General features: G+C 38.4%; 1 protein-coding gene and 1 long non-coding RNA gene across 6 annotated transcripts; one reads left to right on the top strand and one right to left on the bottom strand.

The window, feature by feature from the left end:
• Nucleotides 1-1,190: 1,190 nt before the first annotated feature.
• Nucleotides 1,191-20,729, top strand: LOC137993664 (nuclear pore complex protein Nup98-Nup96-like). Of its 4 annotated transcripts, none has more exons than XM_068839632.1 (6): nucleotides 1,191-1,276; nucleotides 7,305-7,416; nucleotides 15,576-15,625; nucleotides 17,049-17,156; nucleotides 18,882-19,098; nucleotides 19,469-19,680. In XM_068839632.1, the coding sequence occupies exons 3-6, from the start codon at nucleotides 15,602-15,604 to the stop codon at nucleotides 19,480-19,482; spliced, it is 363 nt and encodes a 120-aa protein (XP_068695733.1). In that variant the 5' UTR covers nucleotides 1,191-1,276; nucleotides 7,305-7,416; nucleotides 15,576-15,601; the 3' UTR covers nucleotides 19,483-19,680. The 4 variants fall into 4 exon arrangements, with proteins under 4 accessions (XP_068695733.1, XP_068695734.1, XP_068695731.1 ...); XM_068839633.1 differs by lacking the exon at nucleotides 1,191-1,276 and adding an exon at nucleotides 6,964-7,091; XM_068839631.1 differs by lacking the exons at nucleotides 1,191-1,276; nucleotides 7,305-7,416 and adding an exon at nucleotides 9,016-9,166.
• Nucleotides 7,085-24,682, bottom strand: LOC137993666 (uncharacterized). Of its 2 annotated transcripts, none has more exons than XR_011121905.1 (3): nucleotides 22,250-24,682; nucleotides 22,012-22,116; nucleotides 7,085-7,393 (listed from the first exon to the last, which is right to left on the bottom strand). It is a non-coding gene; the product is annotated as an uncharacterized lncRNA (long non-coding RNA). The 2 variants fall into 2 exon arrangements; XR_011121904.1 differs by lacking the exon at nucleotides 7,085-7,393 and adding an exon at nucleotides 19,092-19,253.
• Nucleotides 24,683-26,889: the final 2,207 nt, after the last annotated feature.

Here is a 26,889-nt window from a genome sequence, read left to right as displayed (position 1 = left end):
ATGTCTGGCCATCCTCGCGCAAGTGATGCGATGGCGACAGCTAAAAAATCGCAGAAAGAAATCGCGATGAATTTTTGCGACAAAATCACGAACTTAAGGCCGAAGCAAACGGGGATTGTTGCAGGCACGTTGTTGCGGACACATTGTTTCTTGGGTGCGGAAACTGGGAAACATTTGTTGCGGCCACAACATGTTTCTGGACAAAATCAGAAACATTTTTTGTGTCCCGGACACAACATTGTGTCTGCAACAAATGTTGCGCGCGCGGGCAAACGGGGAAACACTTGCGTCGGCAACAAGGTGTCTGCATCAATGTGTCCTCGTTTGCCAGGACCTTTAGTGACTCGTGTAGCCCGGCATCACCGCGCGCCGATGACGCGACAGTTTTCAAACAAATGGCATCACCATCGCAAGCAAATAATCGCTCGTGTAGCCGCGGCTTAAAGATATCGTAGATTCCGAGCATTTCCGTGCAGAAGGCCGGCGATTTTCGTGCGCTTTTAAGAGTTGTTCTCGTTCGACTGCCCCAGTAGGAATGAACCATCAAATTTGTGGTAAAGATATTCTTTGGTCTCCTACCGCCGTAGAATTGGCCTGTCGCCATGCCGGAAGCGAAACACTTAGCCATATTTGGTTAGGACGCGGTGCAAGATATAGATCAAAATTAATAATTTTGTTTTCGTTAAGGTGTCGATATACATGGATTTTAAAGTATTTGGAGTGTCAGAAAAGTTGAGAAAACCTTGGTGGTCTGTTGGAAATATTATTCGCTGCATTTTTCTCTGTTTTTTTTTTAATTTAATTTTAATTTTTTTTGTTCAACTGCTAGTTTCAGTTTTCGAGGTTTGGCTGATCAGTTTGTAGTAGTCTGCCGCTGAGAAGAGTCCAGCTGTTGAGCTGCGCATGCGCCGAGCGCCATTTCTCTGCAGTGTTTTCTTCTAAAGTACGAGCAATAATGCTCATAATTCACGGCATTCATGGAAAGCAGGATTATAAATATTGACATCATCGTTCGTTAGTTGTTAATAATTTTTGTTTCTTGCCCGATGAATTTAGTCAATTCGTCGTGTTTGATTTGATATTGGGGTAAACATAGCTGGACGATAGTCAGAAGTCAAATACATGAGTTAAACGTTCTACTTTATTCAAATATTGGAAGCTTTGGTTAACTACGAGCGTTTGTTTTCCAGGCTGGGCAGCTCTCAAAGACACCTTGTCTTGTCATGGCTGTGTTGCGTGACGGCGCTGTGACGTGTTACGATACGTTATGTGACAGGTAAGGAAGAAAGAAAGTCGCTCTGCGTGATTAAATAGTGTTTGCTAGAAGCCTATGCATGGGTGTGTGTACATCAAAGGTGAATGAGGTAGTAATTCAGACAAAGACTTCGTTTTAACTCGCTGTATTTCTATCCCAACGCAGTAGGAACCGTAAAGACATTCGTTACTGTGGCTATGTCATGATCGATGATGGTCAAATTACAACCAAGTACTCCCAAGTACCATTACTCATAACCAAAACCAAAAGAATGACGTATCAAGCTATTTTCTCAAAGGGGAAGCAAACTATAATCTGTATTTAGCGACTTTTTCCACAGCACAAGAGGAGAACTTGAAAAAGTTGGCCCAATTTTTTTCAAGTTGCAATCCATTTCAGTCCTGAAAACTGGTGTTGTTTTAATATCGGTGGTTATAATATCGTGGAAGTGGATCAGCCACATTGCTAAAATAAAACGAAAAGTGAAATCTAGTTGTCACTGAACGCTTCCTGTTTTCAATTTCAGTTCTCCAAAACTGAGGTCGTTGACCGGAAGTTCCGGGAAATGCATGTTGGCCACAGCTAACCACACCCATTTATGCAATTAGGGATTGGATGATTAGAGGTTAAATATATAACTTAACGAAGTTAAAAATGAGATTCCGTTAGTCGGAAAAAAGACAGCAACTTGCACTGGTAAAGTCTATATTAAGTTCCGATTACATACGTTGGCCAGGAGCAGAATAGCTTGACTTTTACCGAGCTATGAAGGAACTTTACTAAATTATGCGTTTCATGGGCGTCAGGACTTGATCGAACGTTCTCACGCCGGTAGGTCAGGCCCAAACAGGAACAATCTCTTCCATTGTAGTCATAGTTAGCATTTATATGTTTCTCTTTTGTTAAGACCTTAGCCAATTATGTTTCAGCATACACTGACGTTTTTCCCTCATACAATCAGCGCGCCAGAATATTTATTCCGTAGATCAAAGTGAAATTCAGGTTGAAATTACCGCCCAAAAAATATTTAAATATTTAAGTTTCCCTAGCGTCTAGTTGGTCGGTAAAGAAATATAGGATTGCCATTTACAAAAAAATGAGACTCCTTTATATACTTTTTTGTAAACGGGACCCTTGAATCTCTCGAGTAATTGTTTTATTATTGTGAAGCCATCACAATACAAAGCTTTCTGAAAAGGTTTTTTACTCTTGCTGCCTGCCGGCCGGAATGTAATGTTAAGTTTGCGGAAGCCTTTACGAATAACGGACATTTTAAGCCTGGTTTACACGTGCGACGCAAATGCAAGCGCAAGGTAAGATACGCAAGTGCAGTCTTAATTCAAGATGGCGAACAAGGCTGACGTATATACCTTGCGTTTGCGTTTGCCTTGCCCCGGTTCACACGTGTGAAGTGCAAACGCGAGCGCAAATGAATGTGCAAGAAAATGAAGAATTGTCTATTCCTTGCGTTGGCGCTTGCGCTTGCATTTGCATTTGTGTTACGGTAGTTCACACGTATATTTCCTTGTGTTTGCATTTATGGGGCGCCGTTTGTAAAAAAAATTATTTAGCTTAATTTAGTCAATTTTTTCGTTATTTACTAAATAACGTTTTGTGATATGATATCATTCGTTAATGATTTGATATAATAAATCCTGATTTCAAATCATGCGTTTATGATTTGATATAATAAATTATTATTTCAAATCATGCGTTTGTGATTTGATATAATAAATTATTATTTCAAATCATGCGTTTGTGATTTGATATAATAAATCCTGATTTCAAATCATGCGTTTGTGATTTGATATAATAAATTATTATTTCAAATCATGCGTTTGTGATTTGATATAATAAATTATTATTTCAAATCATGTGTTGGTGATTTGATATAATAAATCCTGATTTCAAATCATACTGTTTATGATTTGATATAATAAATCCTGATTTCAAATCATACTGTTTTTATTTCAAATCACGGACTTACTGATTTCAAATAATAAATCTGTATTTGATATCAGTAAAACCATGATTTAATTTAATAAGTAATAAGTAACCGCAGCGCGTCCATGTGACCTGACACGTGGGTTTACTAGCGTGGGAATAATCGCAAAGATGGAGACGCAACCAGATCAGCTGTCGAGGTGAAATGGGGTTGGAAGGCCTACACGATTCCTGTTCGCGTGTTTACCGCTTCTATCTCGGTTCTATTGACCGATTTAGCTTCTTGCTTGTTTTAAGTGGGGCAACACGGTGGTTTAGAGGATAGCATGATGGTGATGGTGATTGAAACAGCCATGTGTTTAAATGTCGCATGTTATGTATTTTGATACCAAAGGTCATTTCTGGGATTATATTCTGCATTTATCGTTCGTTTGTTTTGACTCTTGTTTTTTTCTGTTTAGCGACTGCGGTCCTTTATATGCCATCTGAAGCATTTTGTCTAGCTTTGGTTTGGCTCGTTTCAGTGCGTTCAGTGACAGAACAGCCTCTCTCTTGTTATCAAGGATAGGAATTTTGAGCCGCGTAATATGATCATCTTTATCTTGCAGTGTTTGTACATTACCGGGCCCGGTTATTTGGTATTGTAGAAAGACGTTGTGTTTCTTTTGCGACTATTCGTCTCTTTATCCTTTCTTCAGCGTTGTAGCTTCTTAGAGAGCTATGCAACACGTGAAATTGAGCGCTAAAATCCGCTTTAATTACGGCTGTGTGTTTGTCATCGTTTCGCTGCGCTCTGTAACTGCAGTTACTGCCTCTCGACGGCTCTAGACACCGCAGAAGCGATTGACCTCGACAGCTGATCTGGTTGCGTCTCCATCTTTGCGATTATTCCCACGCTAGTAAATCCACGTGTCAGGTCACATGGACGCGCTGCGGTTACTTATTACTTATTAAATTAAATCATGGTTTTACTGATATCAAATACAGATTTATTATTTGAAATCAGTAAGTCCGTGATTTGAAATAAAAACAGTATGATTTGAAATCAGGATTTATTATATCAAATCATAAACAGTATGATTTGAAATCAGGATTTATTATATCAAATCACCAACACATGATTTGAAATAATAATTTATTATATCAAATCACAAACGCATGATTTGAAATAATAATTTATTATATCAAATCACAAACGCATGATTTGAAATCAGGATTTATTATATCAAATCACAAACGCATGATTTGAAATAATAATTTATTATATCAAATCACAAACGCATGATTTGAAATAATAATTTATTATATCAAATCATAAACGCATGATTTGAAATCAGGATTTATTATATCAAATCATTAACGAATGATATCATACCACAAAACGTTATTTAGTAAATAACGAAAAAATTGACTAAATTAAGCTAAATAATTTTTTTTACAAACGGCGCCCCATATGCATTTGCGTCGCACGTGTGAACCAGGCTTTACTGGAGAGTTTCAATACGACAAAATGATTTTGACATTTTTAATCATCTAACATTGGCAGCTACATTTTATGTGTAAATTGAATACTGTGAACCCTCATTGCGAGTTTAAGGCCACGATCAATTCAAGGCTGTGTATGCGAAGTGGAAAAAAAATTCCCTGATGGCTCTGAAGCTTCCCGTCGAGGCACAACTCACAACTCGCACAAATTACAGGTACGGGTTGAACGCGTAGTCCGCGTTGCTAGTTTGCTCGATAATCCGTTTATTCACGGGAACTAAAGTATGTCAAGTTGTTTCCGTTGTACCCTCGGATATCTTAGTTTTAGGATTCAGACGATAATCAGTGTAATTTATTCGCCAAAGGACCTCTATCTGTTGCCAATAAAATGTGGGCTCGATGGCTTCAAAACATCACGACAAACATCGCCTCTTCAACCGACCACGTTCAATTTTATTCAACACAATATCTACTGGGCACGAGTTCTCGCCGAAACACGAAAAACTGCTTTTGCGAACTTTCCTGTATATCAGCACGATATTTTGGGTTGGGGAGATCTGAAGAAAAGAAGATTAAAAAAATGCTATTTCATTCGACCTACCAAAAGTGCTACTTTCCATTCTTAAATCACAGGCGGCCCAGACGTTGTTTGTGATTTACATACGTGACAGTATTGCGCCATTTAAAGGTCAAATGAACCAAATTTTCGAATTTTTTGTCTTTCAGTCCGATGTGTTGATTAAAGGCTAAACAGACATTCTCTGAAGTTTCAGAGTAATCGAGCATAGTCTTGCTGAGATATTGAACGTTAAAAACTGCACTCTTTGGGCCTTAATGATCGTGAAGCCCTCGGCAAAGTTGTCGGAAAGTTGTCGGAGGATTAATCTCGTGACGTCACTGTTGACTAACAGTGAAAGTGCGGGAAATTCGACTGAAGACAGGCGAAGACAGGCGGGAAAATTTTACAGGCAAATGTATGGAAAATTAAAAACCCGTTTCACTTCGCTTTCTAGCTCAGCTGTATCCCTCAGCTTTAAAAGGAGTAATGTTTAGCCCTCTAATTTGCCTTCACCATTCAAAGTTTCTACAGATACTCAATATTACAAAGTTATTTCACATCGCAATCCCCATACAAACACTTCATTATGCGCGCTGTTTGCCCCATTTTCAAAATGGCGGATTTTACGGCGAAAAGGTCTATGATCCGCCCTGGGGGATTCAAATTGCATTTTTCCACGGCTTGCCACCAGGTCACCACGGTGCAAAGATCTTTGTTATGCAAATAAAGTACTGTATAAGATCTCCATGTGCCCTTTGCCTGTTGTCTTTTTGAGCGGGCAACGTCTGCATCAGGACCCGGCACGAAAGATTATAAAGGGAGGGTCGATACGAGAGTAAAACATACAACCAAAATGGGAGGGATCTGAATCCCTGGTGCTGCGCATTATACACTCTTTTTTTTAATAAGAACAAACTTAATGAGAACATTGAGGCTGAAATCGCTAAAAAAATAAGAACAATTTAAGAACAATCTGAGGCTGAAATTTTTTTTCAACAAACAAACATCAGTCCGCGACGACAGTGTAGTGCTAATGATTTTCTTTACAATTATTAAATCCAACTGTTTAATGTTTATCTATGGTTTAGGCACCCTGTAGGTCAGGGTCCCCACAGTGAAGTACTGTAAAGTACAGTATAACCACATTTGGGGCCATTAGAGAACACAGAATTTTAAGAACAAAATAAGAACATTTTGAGGCTGAAATGGCCGAAAAAATAAGAACATCGAGCCTGAGCTAAATTTTACTGGTTCTTATTAAAAAAAAAAGAGTGTACTAGGAGAATCACAATTATCCTGCAGGTAAGCAACCTTTGTCTAATTTTATATTCTCCTTCGTATACTGCTCCGCCCTGCGGGATCAGATTACATAAATCAAAGCAGACACCTGAGCGCGATAACAGATATGACACCATGAAATGTTTGTGCACTGAATACTTTAATCGCACAAGAAATACGGTAGTAGCTGCCTGTGTAAATTTAAATCCGGTTACAACTACAGCGGAAAGAACAGCCCTGGCAAAAGAGCTTTCGGAAGAACTTCTATAAAATCTAGCAAAGCTGTCAGCATTCTGCCAATCTCCTGTCTTTAAAATATCAGCTAAGGAAACGCCCTGATAGATGCCCTGAAACTATGACCTTTAAATATACTCGTATCAATGCCTGCCATGGACAAGACATCTTTCTGCCATCCCGAAATAGTTAACGAGGAAACAGCCTTGTTAGGTTTACCATATGAAATATGAAGTTTTGATGTACCAGCTTACTGTCTAATAGTAGACGTTTTGTCGACATAAGCCCACACATAATGCGACAATGGAGAATGGACACGCAGCTTCTCATTCTCAGGTAATTACAGAAGAGAAGTTTCCTGGCCTTGAAGTCTTTAAAAGACTGTTCACAACCAACTCTGTTCCCTTCTGAGAAGAACTCATAACATCAATCTAAAGCATAATGTCGGAGGCTTTGGGGACGAGAATTGTGTTACCCCTGGTAACCGTCAAAAGACTTATAAAAGACTTGTGAAGTAATGCATGACGACTTTTGCTTTTTTCTGATTAGGAAACAGTTCCCCTTTCACCGAGTCCTCGATCTATTGCTGTTTTGACAATCCATCAGGGTAAACAGGAAGCACATTTACATTGACGGCCCTATAAAAACACAAATACGAAAGGTAAAACAATTTTCTCGGATGTCATAAAAGTCATAAAATCAATGTAAACTTGCACGCATCGCATTGAATATTACAGAGGACAAAAAGAAAGTTGTTCCAGTTAACTGACTAAAGACGACAAATGTTTCTCAATCCTATGAAAATATAGTAACCCATCAAAGGCTGAGGTTGCGCGCACGTTCTGCTTGTTGGTTGCAGCTTTCATCGGCTTCACTGTTCGACCATGCTAGAAGTCAGGACATTGACGACGTTTAACGTCAATAATATTGAATATCGCTTACTGTTTGGCAAATTGTTCGTTTTTAGTCTAGCGACTGATACAGCGATGATATTATCAAGCACTTATAGTTACACCGCGAGACTTTCAGCGGGGATTCAGCTTGTCCGGAAAGCGAATTTTAGAAATTTATTCCATGAAGCGTGACCTGACCGAAATGCAACAAAAACAACGAGGCAGAGGTCAGGACCCTTCTTCCGGAAATTATGTCGAAGAAAAGGAATCGTCAAACGGCATGAGCATACGTACTAACATTCAGTTTAAAAGTAAGAAAAATTAAAACAGAATCCATGAACTTAGTATGCCAAACGTTAGTGAGAAATTCGGTAAGACGAAGAATCCTCAGTATAAGGAGTGATAAGCGCAAGGTAGCAAGATCATTGTGGTAAAAACATTGGTTTTTGCGGTTCGTTTTGAAGAATCACTGTAGCGTCTGTCAAATGGCATGCCCCGACATGCCCGACGCACGAAAGGTTCTCTTTGAACATTTTAGGGATTTTGATTCTTTGGGTACTTTGTTTAATAGTTAAATATATTTTGTGAATGTGCTTTTACTTTATTTTCGGAAGTAAACAATTAGAAAGTGAAGTAAAGACCGTCTCTGCTGTTATAAACAGGAAAATGAAGCAGATCATATAAATAGAAGTAATACCACTGAAGTGGCAGCGTTCTGCGAAATTGTGCGCTGCGCCGGACGAGTGACACTAACTCCGACGATACACGTATTAGCAGCAGTAAGCTTGAAAGTGAAATATTTTTGTCCTCTCGTTTCAAACGAACCTTATCGACAAATGTTGAGTTGATTCTTTCGTTTCTATCTGAGGATTTCCAGAAACCTGGATGAACAGAATAAACTGAGCCAGGTTTCGTGCTCCGTAAATACAGTCCATGTTTTAACATCTCAGTTTACAGGGTCTCAGTATCCCCCTGACAAATCAGACAATGCAATGTGTGTTTCACATTTTTCAATGACGCAAACCAGCCTGCCTGGGACCTGTCTTAATATAAATGCTTTTCGTAACGCCCACGAAGAAAATTGTGAAATTCCAAATTAAGGATGTAACTTGTGACACAACAGTGATTTACTGATCTACTTAAAAACGCCTTCAATTCACAAAAGTCTTGCGAATTACGAGGCCTAACTAATAATACGATCCCTCGTCCAATTTAGGAAAAGGGAAAAGGAAACACGAGTTTTGTTTTGACCCTTCGGGATTACGACTTGATGCAATCCCGATTGAGTCCATTCCTCCACTGAAGGCAACGTTTCTCCGTAATCAGGGACCACGTGATTGCAACTGCCCAATGAGAGCGTCTCGTCTAAGCAATACAGACTTCGTGTTACGAAGGCTTAAGAGAGATTCGACTTGCGGCACGAAGCAAAGTTTTGTGTGGATTGAAAGCGGAGAAGTAATCATGTCAGGCTACCTTCTGAAGTCGCCACCAGAGAGCAAATTGCGTAATCTTCGCTCGGTGAGTACATCAGCATGAAATGAGCAAGGAACGAAAATGTAATAACTTATGTATCGGAATGAAAGCTCGATTGACAAGACGGCTTGTCAGAGAAAAACACGCTTTTACTCACTTCTTAACCTCGCTTTTAGCCGTTTTGGTGCAACCTAATTTGAGGTAATAATGTGTGTATTTGGCCAGTACGTTCCCTCGATTATACCTGCTAAACGTCCTCGAAATCGTCACAATTCTTCTCGCTCGACGGTCTCTTGGCGTCGTTGCTAACCGCAAAACTGTTTTTCAGTAGTTGGAGTCAAAACACGTTTCCCTTATGATCATGAAGGAAATCTCTTGATTTCTACAAGCTTAATAGAGTAAGATTTTATGCTCCTTGGTAGCAGTGTGCTCAAGTTGTTTGATAAAACGGACGCAAACTACAATTCATGCGAGAGCTGCAAATATTTTGGACAACTTCCGCAGCCAGACCATTAGAATTAATTAATGAATTCTTCCGAAAGTCTGGTCTAAAGTTTCCTTCAGCCATTAAGCCATTAAGCTTTGATCACTTTGATCACTGGATCGCCTCAACTGATCTGAGATTGTTCCTTTATCATCAAGCCTAAAAAGCTAACTGGAATGGAGACCTACGGTAAATCAGACATTCATGTATTTGGTAGCAAAGCTGTTAATTAAATTGTTTCTCTTCATTTCGAATCCCGGTGTGTCCTTGACTATATTCCCTTCCGATTTAAGAGCGGCTTCCTCAATTGCAGGTTAAGTGCTAATGTGGAAGTCATTTGTAATGTTTTACCAGCTTTTGCAATACATATCCATGTGGCAGGTACAACAGAACGTTGCGACGATTTGTAGTGTGATCTCCTATTGAGTTACACTTTGCCCTCAGACCTTTTTTTAGCTAGTTTTCCTTCATTTGCAGGAAAAAACCAAAAAATTGATCTCAGAATTGATAGTTTATAAATATACCGTAGATAAAACTTCTTGTGGCTTTCATGACTGTAGTTTAAAAACTTAGTGTCAAAGTTTCAGCTTGTATGCAACATAGAGTAAAGAAATTTACACAATACATCATGAAGGAAGTTAAGTGATATTGTTATATTCAAAATAGTTATATTTAGGCATTTTTCATTTTCCTTGAGTCACCCTGCAATGTTGTTCATATTTTGTGTTTCCACAAACAATGACATTACTTATCAATCAACATAATTTTCATAACTATGTAATTTATAATAAATATATATATGTATTTTATTGTAGTGTCTATGGCTCTGGTTGTCTGAAATGACCTAAGGGTTAAAAATATGGGCAAGATTTCCACACAGCCCCATACATTAATTATACACCCTGTACATGCATTTTGTGACTCAAACTCTACTTGTTTCTGGAACAGGGTTAGTATGACAGTGACGCATGTGTAATTAATGTCTATGGGGCTGTGCGGAAATGTTTCCGAAATACATAAAGGTACCACAGTGACAACAAACTGTATTATAAGTGCTCATGTGACACTACTATATGTAAACTATATTTCAAAATACTCTTGGAAGGTTATTGGAATTTGCAAGGTAATGTGTATATTGTGTGTATTAAGTGTTAGTCGCCCATGAAACTTGTGGAGTTAACAGGCTGTGGAGTTAAAAAACTTTATATTAAATTTTCTGAATTCTTGTGCATCACTGCTGTTTCGTCATGGAAGTACTCACTGAATACAGACAGTTTGTTAAAATTCAAATTGATTCATGCTTGTTTTTGTTTCCATCATTTTCGTGTTCTTAATTCAGGGTTTTCATTCATTCTTGAAGTAGCTGTCTGAGCCAACAAAAGTGGGTAGCAACCTGATGATTTTTTTTTAATCATTTGACTGAAAATTTTTGACAACGACTAGGCAGCAGTGAAAAGTAAAGTCTGACAAAGTGGGCGGCAGTTTTCGCCGGTTGCCAGATTCTAATGCAACCCCTGGCAATTACAATGTATGTATGTATTGTATTATCAACCCAAGCTGGATAAGCCTTTTCTTTTAAATTTCCTGTTATTATTACATGTAGGTATACATAGCCTGCGGCTGTGTTTACAAAAAGACAAGTGAGAAAACATCAAGCAGTTTACTAAATAGTATCTTTTTGTTTCGGTTAGTTTGGTTTGTGTAATTATGTACACTGTATAATAATTCAAGTCTTTTATCTGACATTTTATACACTGTAATAATGTTGCATATTGTAGGTTCATATTGCCAGCAGCTGGTTTACATGTGGTCCATAATAGGCTTGGAATAGGTTGGCTTAAACTTGTGGTTATCTTACTCAGTACACATACATGTACATAAGTTATGTCTTTGGCGGATATGTTTTGTTCACTGAGGTCTAATAGCAACGATTTGGGCATCAGGAATGAGGAAGTAATAAACAAAAGATTGGTATGCAGAAAGTTCAATGCCAGAATTTCTATTATTTACAACTCAACCAGGGTCATCATCCCTTTGAATTTTAGAGATGTTATCATTTTGGACTGGCCAATGAACTATCGAAATAATTCAGATTCCTTTGTTGTGAATGTGACCAGTGATTTATTGATTAATGATTGGGTGGCCCTGGTACATGCTATTATAGCTAATAACATCAAGCTTTTGTCAAGGCATGCAGTTATGACCAGAGCTGTTTTGGATCAAAGGGCTACAGTGTATATCATTTGAAGGCGTTGGGGCATAACCATTCTATGTCGAATTTTGTTCTTTTTTTTTTTTTTCATCCAAATGAGCTGAATGTTTCCATGTGGTCTCTAATTTAATTGAAAACTACAGCCCTGCACTTTTTTCTGTTGGTTTGCGCTTTGTATTAGAGTAAAAATGGATGGAAAAAACTCGGCGGTGCTTTTTGAGATCTTGCGTTCATCAAGAAACAAAAGAAATCTTTTGTTTCTCGTTGAGCACAAGATCTCAAAAAGCGCCGCCAGGTTTTTTCTATATAGTGTTAAATCGAAAACGAAGCGCAAACCAGCGGAAGAAGGAGCAGGGATGTAGTTTTCTATTAAATTAGAGACAACATGGAAACATTCAGCTCATTTGGACGAAAAAAATAAAAACCCGACAAAACTTCGACATAGAATGGTTATGCTCCGACCTCTTCATTTGTTCCATATAGGACTTGGTCGTACGTACTTTGATGTTTCAATACTGAGTTACAGTGTAATTTTCATGGCATGACATGATATGTAAATTACATTATGTTTATATACTAATATCATGAGTGACAAATTACTCCTTAATTTTGGTGTGAAATTTCAGAGTTAATTTATAATTTCATCTGTGAAATTACAAAATTGCTATGGCAACATTTTGTGCCAAGATGGCGCTGATGAGGTTCAAAGATGTTATGGATGTGCTTATGAGCTGTTACAGTTTTAACTCTGCACATTTTCGCTTGAATTTCATACAGCAGTTTGCTTTGGCCATATGATAAACTTTTAGTGACAATTTATACTTCAAAACGGGTTAACACAAAGACAAATGCACAAATGGCCGCTATTGGATTTTAGGCGCATTTTACATGGGCACCGTTTTCAGTTCATCCATAACGAATCATAGCAAATCATGTTGACTCAACTTTGAAACATTTTGTAAACAGCAAGAAGGATTTCAAAGGGCTTTTTGTCGAAAAATTAAAACATTGTGAACTTTAGCCAAAAGTATGCTTTAACCCATTGACTACCTTTCGGAGTGATTTTCCAGCAAAAACGATCCATAGCATTTCATGACTATATATATTTGAAACTACCACGGAAAGTGGTGCTGCCCTAAAGTACGGAAGGCTCAAGGTTTCTGAAAATGTCATTGTGACGCAGCTATTTTTCAATCGTGGAACTCAAGAACAGCCCAAGTTCGGTTTGTTTGCGAATTTTGCTAAGTTTGCAGCCATTTTTCATCTTTAGTGGCAGCCTGATGAGCATCATTAAGCGTGATGGTTGCTAAGAGTCCACTTTCTCAAAGAAGCAAGCAAGGTGATGTACTTTGTTGTCAAATTTGGCTTGTTTCTCCACAAACTGGGAATTCGGATCGTCAGACACTTAGTACCTTTGGGACTCGACTTTGGATGAATTTCTCGACCTACCGCCGCATATTTTGGAATTTGCAAGCACTGAAAATCCCCACAAGCACCAATTTTTGGCGGTAGGTCGGAGTGGCTGTAGACTTCTATGTGAAAAAATTGGGGGAAGGGACGTGTGCTGTCAAAAATTCTCGTTATTTCCCAGCATGTAATGCGGTCGAGATATTGAAAATAGCGGGAAGGCTGGATTGCACTGGAACAAAAGGCTGTCTCTACGCTCAGGAAAAGAATATGAACAAAAAAAGTCATTTCTAAGCTAGAACAAGGATTGAATTTTACTATGATGGTCGAAGTTTTGTTTTTCGACGATAATTTCTTTGAGAAACATAACAGTAAAAAGGGGCATTTTCGTCGTTTCTGTTTAACGCTAAAAATGGTCAAAATTGTCCAAACTCAAAAGGTCATATTTGGTCAAAAGTGCTACGTTTCTTGCGTTTATTGGATATCCAAATTTAAAGGGCATCCCATTTCATGCTAACAACTGACAGTTGAGCCAATATTGTAAAGTTGCAACGTTTTGAAGCATGGGAGTCTTTTTCGGCCGGTTTTGGCCAGCATGGGAATCAATGGGTTAAACATTTCAATGCGTGGAGTTCTCGATATAATAAACACGTCAAAAACCCACGATTGTGAGCGTAATTTGTCACCCATGATATCATGAAAACATAATCAAATGGTATACTAATGAAATCAGGGAATAATTTCACTTGCATTTTGTCCAAATTCTAACAATTTCCCTTTCCTAAAGGCTCATGAAATTATTAGAATTTGGAAAAAACATGCGTGAAATTAGTTCCTAATAGACCTTTTTAGCTTGTAGATTTTGTTTTCCCATTGTAGACCACGTGATGTTACCTCAGAGAACTGTTTCTTTGAAATTTTGCCATATTCACATGTATATGTACGCATAATTTATGAAAAGACAAAAAGCAAATTCCCTTGGGAAGATCACATGGTCTACATTGGGAATACAAAATCCACAGGCTAAAAAGGTCTGCCATTTGATTACACCTATACATGTATGTTGCAGGTAAAAAAAATATTTAAATAATAATTAATAATTATTCTCAAATCTCCTAAGCCTAACTCAGGAGACAAAGGAAATTGATTTTCAACCCAGGTTAAAAAATGTTTACCTGAATTTAATTTTTAACTGCGACAGTCATACATGTGTTTTCTTGGTGCATGTAAATATGCCACATACTGACATTCAGATCTCAAGTCAGTATGTGTGTTGTTTTTCACATGAAGTTACACTGTAGTTTAATGGTCTAGTTCTTGTAAACCTCTGGTACAACTGTAGCTCACTCATGTGTTTTCTTGGTGCATGTAAATATGTTGCATACTGACATTCAGATCCCAAGTCAGTATGTGTGTTGTTTGTCACATGAAGTTACACTGTAATTTAATGGTCTAATTCTTGTAAACTTCCCCTACACCTGTAGCTCACTCATACAGTACACTGAATACTGTGGAGTATCTGAACCTGTTATTGGAATCTTGTACACTCTATGTTCAACTTTGTGACAAGAGGACTTGGGTGTTTTTGCAGTATATGTGTGACAGCTTAGAAAATAAAATTTTGCATCTTTCACTTTTTTTAATATGCTCAACATTTAACATCTCCTATTTGTCTCAATGAACATGTACTGCATGTTGACATTTCAATGTTGAATTATAGTGCATTTTGAATAGTCACACCTAAATAGCTCCAAAATGGAAAAGTTTGTTTCATTAAGTACATGTATACATGTAAGGGGGAAAGGTATGTGTATTAAGTGACCAAGTAACACCATCCTCCCAAAGTCTCTTGAAACCCTGGGTTATAATAATATAATTATAGTAAAAAAATCAGTGAGGTATCCAAATGATGTGACAGTGTCCCTGTAAGTTGTGTGTGCTCTTCTGCTGTAGTTTAATACCTTTGCTGCGTCGGTGGGGGAGTTTTGTACAAGAATCTGTTTGGTCTTATCAACGGATACGAAGCTAGGGCTAACGCTCGCCGGAAACGTCAGCTTTTAGAATCCCCGAACGGTGGCCAATTTATATTATCAGCTCCTCGATAAAACCAAATTTTCTGGTACTACAAATCCGACTTGACAAGCTAATTTGCGTAATTTCTGATTAAGAGTTTTCTTCCCTACTTCTACAAACGTTCTCAACGACTTCTGTGGTCAAACAATGAAGCCCAGCAATTGTCTATCCAAGCTTAGAGGAGTGGTTGATAATTTTTTGCTCATGCGCACGATGTTGTCGTAAAAATTAGCTTCCAACTACATGTAAATTGTTATGTTTGTTTTAATTCTTTTCAGGTTATCAGCCCATTACTGTCAAATCCATGGGAACTCCCACACCATTTCAAGTCAGTTTTCATAAAATGCTTGTGTAATAAGTAACTCACCAGACTTCGTAGACTTATTTAAGAAAACGTAACCGCATCATAAAATAAAATTAGAATCATATTGCGGGTAAAGTCGTCATTTTCATCTTCGGCGGAAAATGCGATTCTTGAGTAACTGGGAAATTCGTGCGCGCAGTTACGGTCACATTTCCCCGTGCAGTAGATGAGAAAGCAATCGGAAGAGAGTAGTGAACTGTACAGGTGTAATCAGCATACAGTACTAGAGAACTGCGGATCGTCAGCGGCGGTTGACATTGGCGAAAAGACCATAATTGCGTCTGGCAGAGGATAGGGCCAGAAAGAAGGAACTTCCAGTTTAGACAAGTAAATAATTATATTGATTGCCAATTATTACTGGGACTTCAACTAACTCTGCTCGTACATCACCATCTCTGTTTTTATCCCCTTCTTGTTGTGTAGGGAATTTGATCTTTCTCCATTCAAAATAAATTATTACTTGGGTATTGACTAGCTCCCATTCATATTCCACCGAAGGTCATTACTTTATTTTTTTTCCCATTTTATCCTTAGTCGTGCTCTTCAGTTGCGTTTGCGTGATTCCATTCTTGCGCGTGCAGTTTTGTGCTGAATAGCCACTCCCCCATAATTCCTCCCTATACTGCTCCGTCTGCTCCCTAGGCTATCATGCCCCCCTACCCCTCCCAAACCTTGGTGGTTCAGTCTCAGGCTTGCTTTTACTAGCCAATTATTTCAATGGTATTCCGTTTGTTCCTGTTTTTTTGCGTCTCCTGTTCATCCGACGGTAATCCAGCGCATTGCAAAGACTTACGGTATTAACAATCGTCTTAAAAAGTCACGAGAATGTGCGTGAAAAAACCCAAAGCTTAAGTTACTGCAGTATGACAAATGATTTTTTTGTTTTTCTTCGGTCATTTGCGATCATATAATTTTCTATCAATATGCTGTGCATGTTTAACTCTTTTATGCTGAAAATTAACAGTAAAGCATTTCCGCCATAGTGCTATGTATAATTTAGTATTGTGACAATGGTACTACTTGGGAGAATTTGCTTGGACATGGAACATTATCTTGGGTGATAATTTCCACTTATTTTCTTAATACAGTCGAACCTCTCCATAACGGCCATCTTGGGGACAGAGGAAAGTGGCCGCCGTAGATAGGTGGCCATTTTGAGAGGTACAGGGGTGGAAGGGAAAGGTGGCAGTTTACAAGGGTTTTTTTGGAGTGGTTAGGGCCTTCCCCCCCTCCCCCCCCTTCCCCAACTTATCAGATGTTTTTGCCTTTCCGAAGAAGATACTCAAAGAAATAAAAAATAAAAACTATGTTTTAAATCCATGTTACTTTGACGTACGCTTTATTTGTTCCGGATCTAATGCGAATATTTTCCTCTGTTACAATGCAGGTTACAACAGAGGAAGAGAGCATGGTAAAAAATGGAATAAATTGCACTATTGAAGGAAGACATCAGACTATAACTGTAATGGGAATTTATGCTGACAAAAGTATTGATGTAAGTGACTGACCTTCTTTCCAATTATTTGTCGCCACCGACGCATCACTTAGTCCAGCGTTCACATAAGAACAGGTCAAGACTTCGGTTGTCTTGTTCATTTTAGCCTGGGGACGCCAATGAAGTAAAAGAAAATGAAGGCTTATACAAGCTATTATTGTTGGAGAGTACCTAAATTAAATCCGAGTCTGGACTCAAGTCGGGATTCGAGCTAGAATTCGAGCTGAGATTCGGGCCAGGACTCGAGCTAGGAGTTCTTTATTTTTATCATTATTTTTAAGATTTTAACAGTTGATCTTTTTTCAATCCATAAACAAGCCTGCCCATGAGACTGAAATCGCTTCAGTTGCTACGTTTTTAAATAAGGTCCCTGTCTTGGAGTCCCCTCTAAAAATGGTCTGGGTCCAAGTGTTTATGAGTGATCAGCCACCCGTCTTTCCTTTCAAAGGAAACAGTGGACTGAGTCTTCTCGAATTGTATATGCAATATGTTCTCGATTTTATTAAGCCGTGCGCTAGAAAGTGATACCCTTCTTCCGCCCACGTGAATTTTCCCAGACATGTATCGTTTCAAACCTTTCCCCAAGGGTATTAAAACGATAGACATTTGTACCTGATTGATTGGTGGGTGTGGCTGTGCGCCGCCATTCTTTAGTTTCATGTCACAGGTTTCTACGTGAGTTCCTGTGCACTATGTATTGCGCTTCTAGTAATGGCTTTCCTTCGTGCTGCTGTCATATTTACTTTACAGTAGTTTCATTAAACATGTCTGCTCTGTTTCCCACACCATCTGTTGAGACGGAAACATCTTACTGAACTCGCAGTAGTTCTTCTTTTGCCTTTTCTGTAATACGTTTCTTTTTCCTTTAAACAAAGGCTAGCAGATTTCATTTATATTTATTTTTCCTGGCCCGCCTCGATTAGCTGGCTTTACTTTATTCCGTTCAAAACTATAATAAAGTTGTCTTCAGTTGTCTTGTCTTGTCTCTCTCCTCGGCCACCCTGCAAATGTAATTAGCTTCCAACACATGCCTTGAAGCGATCGATGAGACGAACTTTTCGCAAAGAAGGAATTATATCAGCAAAAAACAAGCTTAACGTACCAAATGCCAAACCTTTTATTCGCGAATCGATATATCCCCTCATCGCTTCAATAGCTCTCCGAAAACGTCAACGGACGAACAAAGTACCGACATATTAGCCTTTTGCTAAAGTGTTTCAATTCGAAAAATGACGCTTTGGAACACTTGATCTCAAGAAAACGTATCTTCCATGCTTGAATTGAACCGAGACCCTCATCTGTGCTGGGTCAACGCAATAAAAACTAGCAAAGCTTGAGTGGCACGGAAGTCAGAGCCTGTTGCCCCAGAGTAGCGCCGCGGTGTCTCGAAGGAAACCTATGTTAGAGCTCAGAAGAGGGGTGCCCTTGTAAGAGGACAATAGATCGCTTATACCTCTTGTTTAACAAACAGATTCCATGTTGCCGTGCGTCTGTTCAGTAAAAGATCACAGATGACGTCAAAATGTCGTGAGAACAAAAACAACATATCATTGGATAGCTTTTGTTTTACTGTTGTAGGTTTAATTCTCTAACTCTTCTTTTCCATTGTGCTCTTCTTATGTGTATTTTTGATGAATTTGAAATTAGCTTATTTTATGTTTGTCATACTCATGACTTTCTGTCGTCGAGTACAGCTTGTTGATATTGCTGTTGCACTTCTTCTAGGAGTTGCGTTTTCAAGACTACGAATACAAGAATGTTAATCAGGGTGATGGAAAAGCCACTTTGACACCTTTTTCAGCGGGAGACGCTTCTGTAGCCTGTAAACCTGCTTCATCTACCTGTCAGTCTGACCCATCTACTTGCAGGCCTCTACCTTGGGCGTTTCCTGTTCATGTGGGCTCCAATACAACATCAAGCTCCGATGTCAAATCTGTGCCAGGTTAAGTCAGCTTCAAAAAGCGCAAAAGGAGTCCATTTTTACATATAGTCACTCCCTCACTTGTTTTGTTATCATTGCCATTGTAACAGGCATTGCAACAGGGAACCCTGTAGTTTCCAAGCCATTGTCCCGAGGGGTGACAACTCTAACAAGGCCTGTTTCGGGAGAAAAACAAGTTCTTCTGTAAATCTAGAGATTTTGTTGGGAATCCGGAGACATTTTTTTCTGGGAAATATGAAATAGTTCTGGGATACTGCAGTAAAAGAAAAAGCGAAGTTTGATACTTTTACAAGAATGTCACTGAAAAAATCGGGAGGGTGTTCCAACTTTCCGGGAGACTCAAAAATAGTTTTGTCTTTCTATTTTTCAGCTCACCAGCACTGAATTTCGCCATAATGGCACTCGGAGCAGCTTTCAACATTTCTAGCCATCTGGAAACAGCCAACTCACGACTACACGTCCCTGCTTAATTAGTGTGGGCTAAATCGGATCGGAGCTTTTGTGTGTTCGGGGTAGCTGACCATAAAGTGTTTTCAGCTTTATAAGCAGCTTTTATGCAGATATTATAGTGTTACATGTGTATGTGCTTTTCATTGTTACTCTCGTCTTCAGGTTTTATTTTCAGTGAATCAATTGAACAAAACCAGAAAAAAACCATAACAGTGCGAAGACAAAAGAAGATTCGTTTGAAGAAATCATTGCCAGAGATTTCGTCCAATGCTTGCAAAAGTACGTGAACTCTTACTAAGTAATGGTCATAACAATAGTAAGTGCACCTGCTTATAGTCTCCTTCGCAGCCGTCTTTCGGGATGTCACGCAACGCTCCCCCGAAAAGAGGAGCGTTGCGTGACATCCCGAAAGACAGCTGCGAAGGCGACTAACCTGCTTAGGGATCTTCGCAATCACGTACCACAGTGATGGATAATGCTGACCCAGGAAAGGATTAAAGTTTTTAGGTGCAGGAAATTGAGTTTGTGTTGGTGTGAAAAGAACTCATGTTCAGTGTTCACCATTAAAAATGGCTGCGTCTCCTCAGTGACCATACGGGGAACCTTCGTAATCATGTAGGCGTTAAACTAAGTTAAACCGTGCTTAGTTTGTAGTGCAGCTCTCATTATTGGCCACAATAATATGAATCAAAGTGGTTATGAGCCACTGAACTCGGAAAATGAATTATAAACCACAAGAACAAGGGGATATATGGTTTTGATTCCTTTGTTAGGAAACATCATTGAAAGCTCGAGAAGAGAAGTGTGACACGTGTTTCATTTTACACTTGATTAAGTCTTGATAACAGGCCTCTTCAAAACAACTATTTTCTTGGTATCTGTTCTGTTATATCAAAAGCAAGTTCCCCCTCGTCTTTATATCTTTCATTAATCTTCTGTAGTATTCGGATGAAATTTGCTTTATTTCATTCGGCCGTTTTCGTGATCGTACTTTTGATTCTTCCGTTTTATGGGTTTAATAATTTTTACAATTAGATAGGGTTTTAAGAGTTCTTGTATATTTAAATATGGGTTTTAATTTAGTATTAGTTGTAATTTTTATATCCTATTATGCGCATATGATCATAGGTACATGTAGTTTGCGCGCTATAAGTATTAAATTATTGTTATTATTTATTTTATGTAATAGACTTTATTAATGATTTCAAAAAGAATGAACAGGAGATATACAAAAGTGCAAAATTCAAGGTAAAAATTGAACGCGAGGTAAAAAAAGATACTAAATGTAACCAGTTCGAGTGATAAAAACAAACATTTTTCTACTTAACAAATGCTTCTCCATGTTAAAAAGGGACAAAATTCTACATAAAAATGTTTCTAAAATACTAAATTTACACAAATTACCCTGTAACACATACAAGTTTTCCCTCTAAAAAATATATGCACATTTCCTATTTTTTTTCATAACCTGAAACAATGTTTTAAAAACTGTACAAAAATATTTGGACCTAAACATGTATCAAAGATATAATAAAAAAAATAATAAATAAATATGCATAAAACTGCTACCTGCTGAGATCAAAGTCTTTCGCATTTATCCTAATCCATCATGACGTCCAACAATAAACGCACTAATTCTAAAGTCTAATTATGGGGAAAAAAATGGCTTCATGCTCAAGATATGCCAAGTGTTGGTTACTGGTCATCGGATTCACAAAATGTTAAACAGGATCGAAGGAGTGAAGTCAGCCTCACATCTTCAACTCGGAATAGCATATAGCCATTTTCACTTTAACAACATTAAATGGCAAAGCATATTTTAACACCTTTATGTCTGTAAAATATAAACAATAACTTGCTTGCACAACTATTTAATTATAATGTAACTATGACAAGCTTGGTTAAGCTTTCAAGCGTAGTACAAATAAAGACTGAAAAGGCAGCTTATAAATTAATTCAGTCGTGTTTGAACTTTTCTCAAATGGAAATTTAACAAAAAGAACGCTTATCTAGCCCATGTTACATCCACAAAAAAGGCTAACCAGTCCTTGTTTGTATTGAGATAAACAAGTGTTTGTCCTTCACCATTTTCTCGGTGCTCTATTTATTAAAATATCGTTTGGCGAGACTTTTAACGACATGACGTGCAAGGGCACTTGTGACCGCCAAAAAAAGTAAAATATAAGCTTAACCTTTTGAAGCTTGAATAAGCTTATAGCAGATTGGATTAATTTCCAAAATTCATACAAGGAATTTAAATACGATAACTTAATGCCACAAAATACCCACATCCCGTAAATGGATTTTCGCGGACAGTGGCGTATCAATTGCAGACAAAAATGTCATGTATCTCAAACATGTGAATTTCTGTGCCGAATAACCGTGAACGAATGGCACGCAAGTTGATGGCGGCGGACGCGAGTCAACGATGAGAAAATATGACTACATTTGTCGCCCACATACCTAAGCAAACCAGGCAGTTTGCGTGAAAAAGCTTGTCGTTGAATCGTAGAGTTTCCCCACTGCAAACGTTCTTACATCGAACGCAGCGATTCGCCGTTTCCCAATCTGAAAAATTTAAAGATAAGACTTATTTGATAAAAGAGAAGATTCAAAATGTACATCTCGCTTGACTTATGAGCAAGATGTGTTATAGCGATGTTAAAAATAATGTCTGACTTCGATTTCAAAGCTTACATACCCATTGGTACTGTGAAGGTTAAAAATTCCAGCTGAGGACAAATTTGGTGCACCTTTGCGAGTACAATGTGCAGTTATAAACAAAGCCAGCACGATACGCAGCCAGTGGCCACCGCATTCAAATACACCCCCAAAAGATAACCCACAATGCTTTGCACATTTGTCAATCCTTTTCTTTTCTTCGTTTTCTTTTTTCCATTTCAATTTCCTTCGTCTTCTTTCTTCAGAACATTGTACACTAAATTAAAGCAAGTTTTGTTGGTTATTAGGGAGAAGGAATATGGAAGTGAAAACTAATGTTAGTACTTAGTTGTCTTTTTGTTTGTTTTTTTTTTCCGAAATAACACGACAACCTCAGGAGCTCCAGCAGGGACCGCGGAGCGGATTTTTGAGTCGGGGTGGGGAAGGAGACTAATGCGAACGCGTAAGTTTGAGCCAACTCGGGGGGTCCGGGGGCATACTCCGCCGGGAAAATGTGAAATTTAAGTCTTCTGAAATGGCTAGAAGTGGATCTAGAAATGGATCATTTTTCGTTTGTTCAGGAACACTCGCCTAACGGCAAACTGCCTCATCCGGCCGTTTTTGTACGAGAAAACCCTCAAAAAACTAAATTGGATCGAAATGGACAAATCAGAAAAAGGTGAGGGAGGGGACGCCAAAAAAAATTCATACAAAGTAAAAGGACAAGAAACAAATCGTACAAAGAAAAAAAAATGTCATGCACCTGCAAAAAAAGATCCCCCACATTTTTGTAATGGTCCATCCCTCATTGGCACAAATGAAATCAAATCAAATCAAAATTTATCCACGGTATTCTCATCAGTTACATTACAGGTACTACCATAAAAATACTACTCACAAAATTCGTATTATAAACTATCTAAAACTACAATAAATTAGGTAAACTGCTTTACATGAGAGCCGTGTTTAACAAGCAATTACATTAAAAGAAGCTGCTGCTGCCAGCATGGAAAGATACTAGATCATGAGATCTTACCTGTCTCAAGTGAGTTGGTAAACCTATGGAACAGGCTGTTCCATAACACCGCACCACTATATATATCTGAAACTGTTCTTAAGAAAATTGATGCGGGGAAGAGGGACGGCAAGTTTATCTTCAGTGTTGCGAAGAGAATAGCCAGTTATCGTGCCACGCTCGACAAATCTAGGTCGAGGATAATCAGGAGCGAGCCCATTTAGAGATTTATACATCATGCAAGCTTTTCGTATCTGGCGCTGAGCTTCAAGCTTTCTCCAGTTCAACACTTGAAAAAGGTATTCAGTATTGGTGTCAAAAGCAGCAGAGGTCAGGACTCTACCAGCATGGTTTTGTAGCTTTTGGAGTTTATTAGCACACAGTTTGCGAAGGAAGGAGGAGGGGGTAATACTTGGGACAGTTATGTGGTAAACCAAATCTACAGGATATGCTCGACTCAGCTAGCGGATAAACTTACGAAACGAGAAAACCTGTTTACAGCCTTCTTTTATTTTCACCCTAAAACAGCTCTTATCTCGCCAATAAAAGTGACTCAGTTATATAAAACAACTGTCGCACGTAACTTAGTGGGGCGGGGTGCCTCGAAAGCCTTGCACAGTGGATAGGTTTTGGGGGACCATATGCGCGCGCAGCCTGTCTGTATCTATGGACAGGAGCACGAGCTTATACTCGATTATTACGTCAACTTTCAACAGTTGTTAAAAAATCTTTAACTTGGTCTCGTTGGTAGCTTTGAAAGCCGGAAAAAAATTGTTACACGTGAAAAAATGAGTTCGAGGGCAATGACTGTCAAACACCGAGTAGAAGGAGAAAACGTTTGCGAGAAGGATATTGCATCCCAAAGATTACAGGAACACCTTCTAGAGTTGCAGAACCGAGTGAAACTATTTAACGAACAGTTCCGCCGTGCGAAAGATGTCTTTGAGGAGACGCAAGAAGACTTGAAGCGGTTTCAATCTAGAGCTGACCGGCAATGTGAAATTGCGAGAATGAAATCCGAAATACAAGGACAAATTTTAGGGAAACTAGCTGAAATGGAGAGAATGGTGAATTTGAGGACTGTGAGGGAACACAATGTGACCCCACCTCGAGATGAAGTCATGCCAGACGCTGTCAAGGCTGCGATGCGATGTTCAATCGCCCATATCATTGGACGATACGTGAAGATCGGATTTATAATACTTCTGGATTCAATAGCGTCTTATGCGCTGTTTAAAATCACAAAACCTTTCTTCTTCTGAATCACAAACAGTTTGCAATATACTACTACAATATACTAGACAATCGACCGTCACACAAACTTTATTAACGTTGGGCCTAGTTCTACTGCATAACATGTGCTCAGAATTAGATGCTCCGTTCTAATGTTATTGCCAATGCATGTTAAAAGCTAATATATGGGTAGAGAAGAGATATGAAAATTAAATAAAGTAATAAAGCGTGTGTTCCTGAAAACCGTTATCTCATTATTATCAGTTTGTTAATCTCACGCTAATAATAATAATAATAATAATAATAATAACAATTTTTAAAATACTGTTAAAAAAATGTAAAAACTACTGGAAAAAATTCTACTGGAAAAAATTCTTAATTATAATTATTATTTGACAAATGCTTCTCCAATAACAACAATAATTTTTTTAAAGGCAAAATCTATTAGAGTCAACATTTTCCCGAAAGGTTCTCTATTCGAATAAAATTAAACGTGTTGCTCAGATGTTGGAATGTGCCTCTAATATTCTTCGGGGAACAGCATCGATGGAAAATTGCCAGATGCGACAGGCTTCAGGTTCCAATACTACTCAGGTTTCAAGTTCCAATGTATGGAGAGCACTAGACCATGCAAGAAACATTATGAGAAACAGCACAGTTAGTGGGACCTATCGTCGTCTGAATCGGTCAGAGAGGCTGCAGTGAGCTACTGTCCCGTTTAACAATCGTATTTAGACTCAGGCAAAACCAGTTGCTAGAAAGAAGAAGGCACTAGGATTTGCTTTATTAAAGTGCTTCGGTGTGATTCGAGTGATGAAGATCTCATCGAAGAGCATCACTTAAAATGGGAATCAGTCATTGCCAATGGTATAATAATGTTGGACGAGGAAGATGATGAAGTGTCTGTCAGAAATGCTGTCAAAGAATCTGTAGGCAAGACTTCCCATCATACGAGCAAATGACTTCGAATTCGTTTAAGTGTGTCAAAAGAAAACATCAATGCTCGAGCAGTAGCTTGCTACCTCTCTGACTGCAGCCTGTTGCATCTGGCAATTTTCCATCGATGCTGTTCCCCGAAGAATATTTGAGGCATATTCCAACATTTGAGCAACATGTTTAATTTTATCTTCCTCCCTCTCCTTGACTTCAACAAAATGGCGTCAAGCCGGTAAAACATTATCACGTGGTTACTCTCCCGGCCGTGCTCGGCCCAGGAATATTGAATAAAATCGGAAACAGGTTTACATAAAAATTTCAAGGTTTGCATTGAATAAAAACTCAAGGCATTGGATTGGATGATAAAAATGAAAAGATTAGATTGAATGGTTTTGAGTCAAATTTTGAATTTGGCTTAAACTCTGCCTATTTGAAAAAGGAGTCTAGAAATCATGTGCAAATGCTTCCAAGAACTCCGACAACTTGATTTGTCTTGTTATTTGAGCTGTGTGCACGATTTTAGCAAAGTTGAAATTTTGACCAAAACCCAAAGGGGGGACCACATGGTTTTGAGTCAAATTTTGAACTTGGCTTAAACTCTGCCTATTTGAAAACGGAGTCTAGAAATCATGTGCAAATGCTTCCAAGAACTCCGACAACTTGATTTCTCTTCTTATTTGAGCTGTGTGCACGATTTTAGCAAAGTTGAAATTTTGACCAAAACCCAAAGGGGGGACCACATGGTTTTGAGTCAAATTTTGAATTTGGCTTAAACTCTGCCTATTTGAAAAAGGAGTCTAGAAATCATGTGCAAATGCTTCCAAGAACTCCGACAACTTGATTTCTGTTCTTATTTGAGCTGTGTGCACGATTTTAGCAAAGTTGAAATTTTGACCAAAACCCAAAGGGGGGACCACATGGTTTTGAGTCAAATTTTGAATTTGGCTTAAACTCTGCCTATTTGAAAAAGGAGTCTAGAAATCATGTGCAAATGCTTCCAAGAACTCCGACAACTTGATTTCTATTCTTATTTGAGCTGTGTGCACGATTTTAGCAAAGTTGAAATTTTGACCAAAACCCAAAGGGGGGACCACATGGTTTTGAGTCAAATTTTGAATTTGGCTTAAACTCTGCCTATTTGAAAAAGGAGTCTAGAAATCATGTGCAAATGCTTCCAAGAACTCCGACAACTTGATTTCTCTTCTTATTTGAGCTGTGTGCACGATTTTAGCAAAGTTGAAATTTTGACCAAAACCCAAAGGGGGGACCACATGGTTTTGAGTCAAATTTTGAATTTGGCTTAAACTCTGCCTATTTGAAAAAGGAGTCTAGAAATCATGTGCAAATGCTTCCAAGAACTCCGACAACTTGATTTCTCTTCTTATTTGAGCTGTGTGCACGATTTTAGCAAAGTTGAAATTTTGACCAAAACCCAAAGGGGGGACCACATGGTTTTGAGTCAAATTTTGAATTTGGCTTAAACTCTGCCTATTTGA

The sequence above is a fragment of the Montipora foliosa genome, chromosome 2 (assembly GCF_036669935.1).
Source record: "Montipora foliosa isolate CH-2021 chromosome 2, ASM3666993v2, whole genome shotgun sequence".
Classification (NCBI taxonomy): Eukaryota; Metazoa; Cnidaria; class Anthozoa; order Scleractinia; family Acroporidae; genus Montipora; species Montipora foliosa.
Note: the sequence above shows the minus strand (reverse complement) of the source record. Positions and strands in the feature narration are given on the sequence as shown.

Coding starts and splice junctions, on each gene's coding strand:
- LOC137993664 (XM_068839630.1), top strand. CDS start 8,999: ATGAGAGCGTCTCGTCTAAGCAATACAGACTTCGTGTTACGAAGGCTT. Junction 9,167..17,048: donor AATTGCGTAATCTTCGCTCG/GTGAGTACATCA, acceptor GTTACAATGCAG/GTTACAACAGAGGAAGAGAG. Junction 17,157..18,881: donor ATGCTGACAAAAGTATTGAT/GTAAGTGACTGA, acceptor CACTTCTTCTAG/GAGTTGCGTTTTCAAGACTA.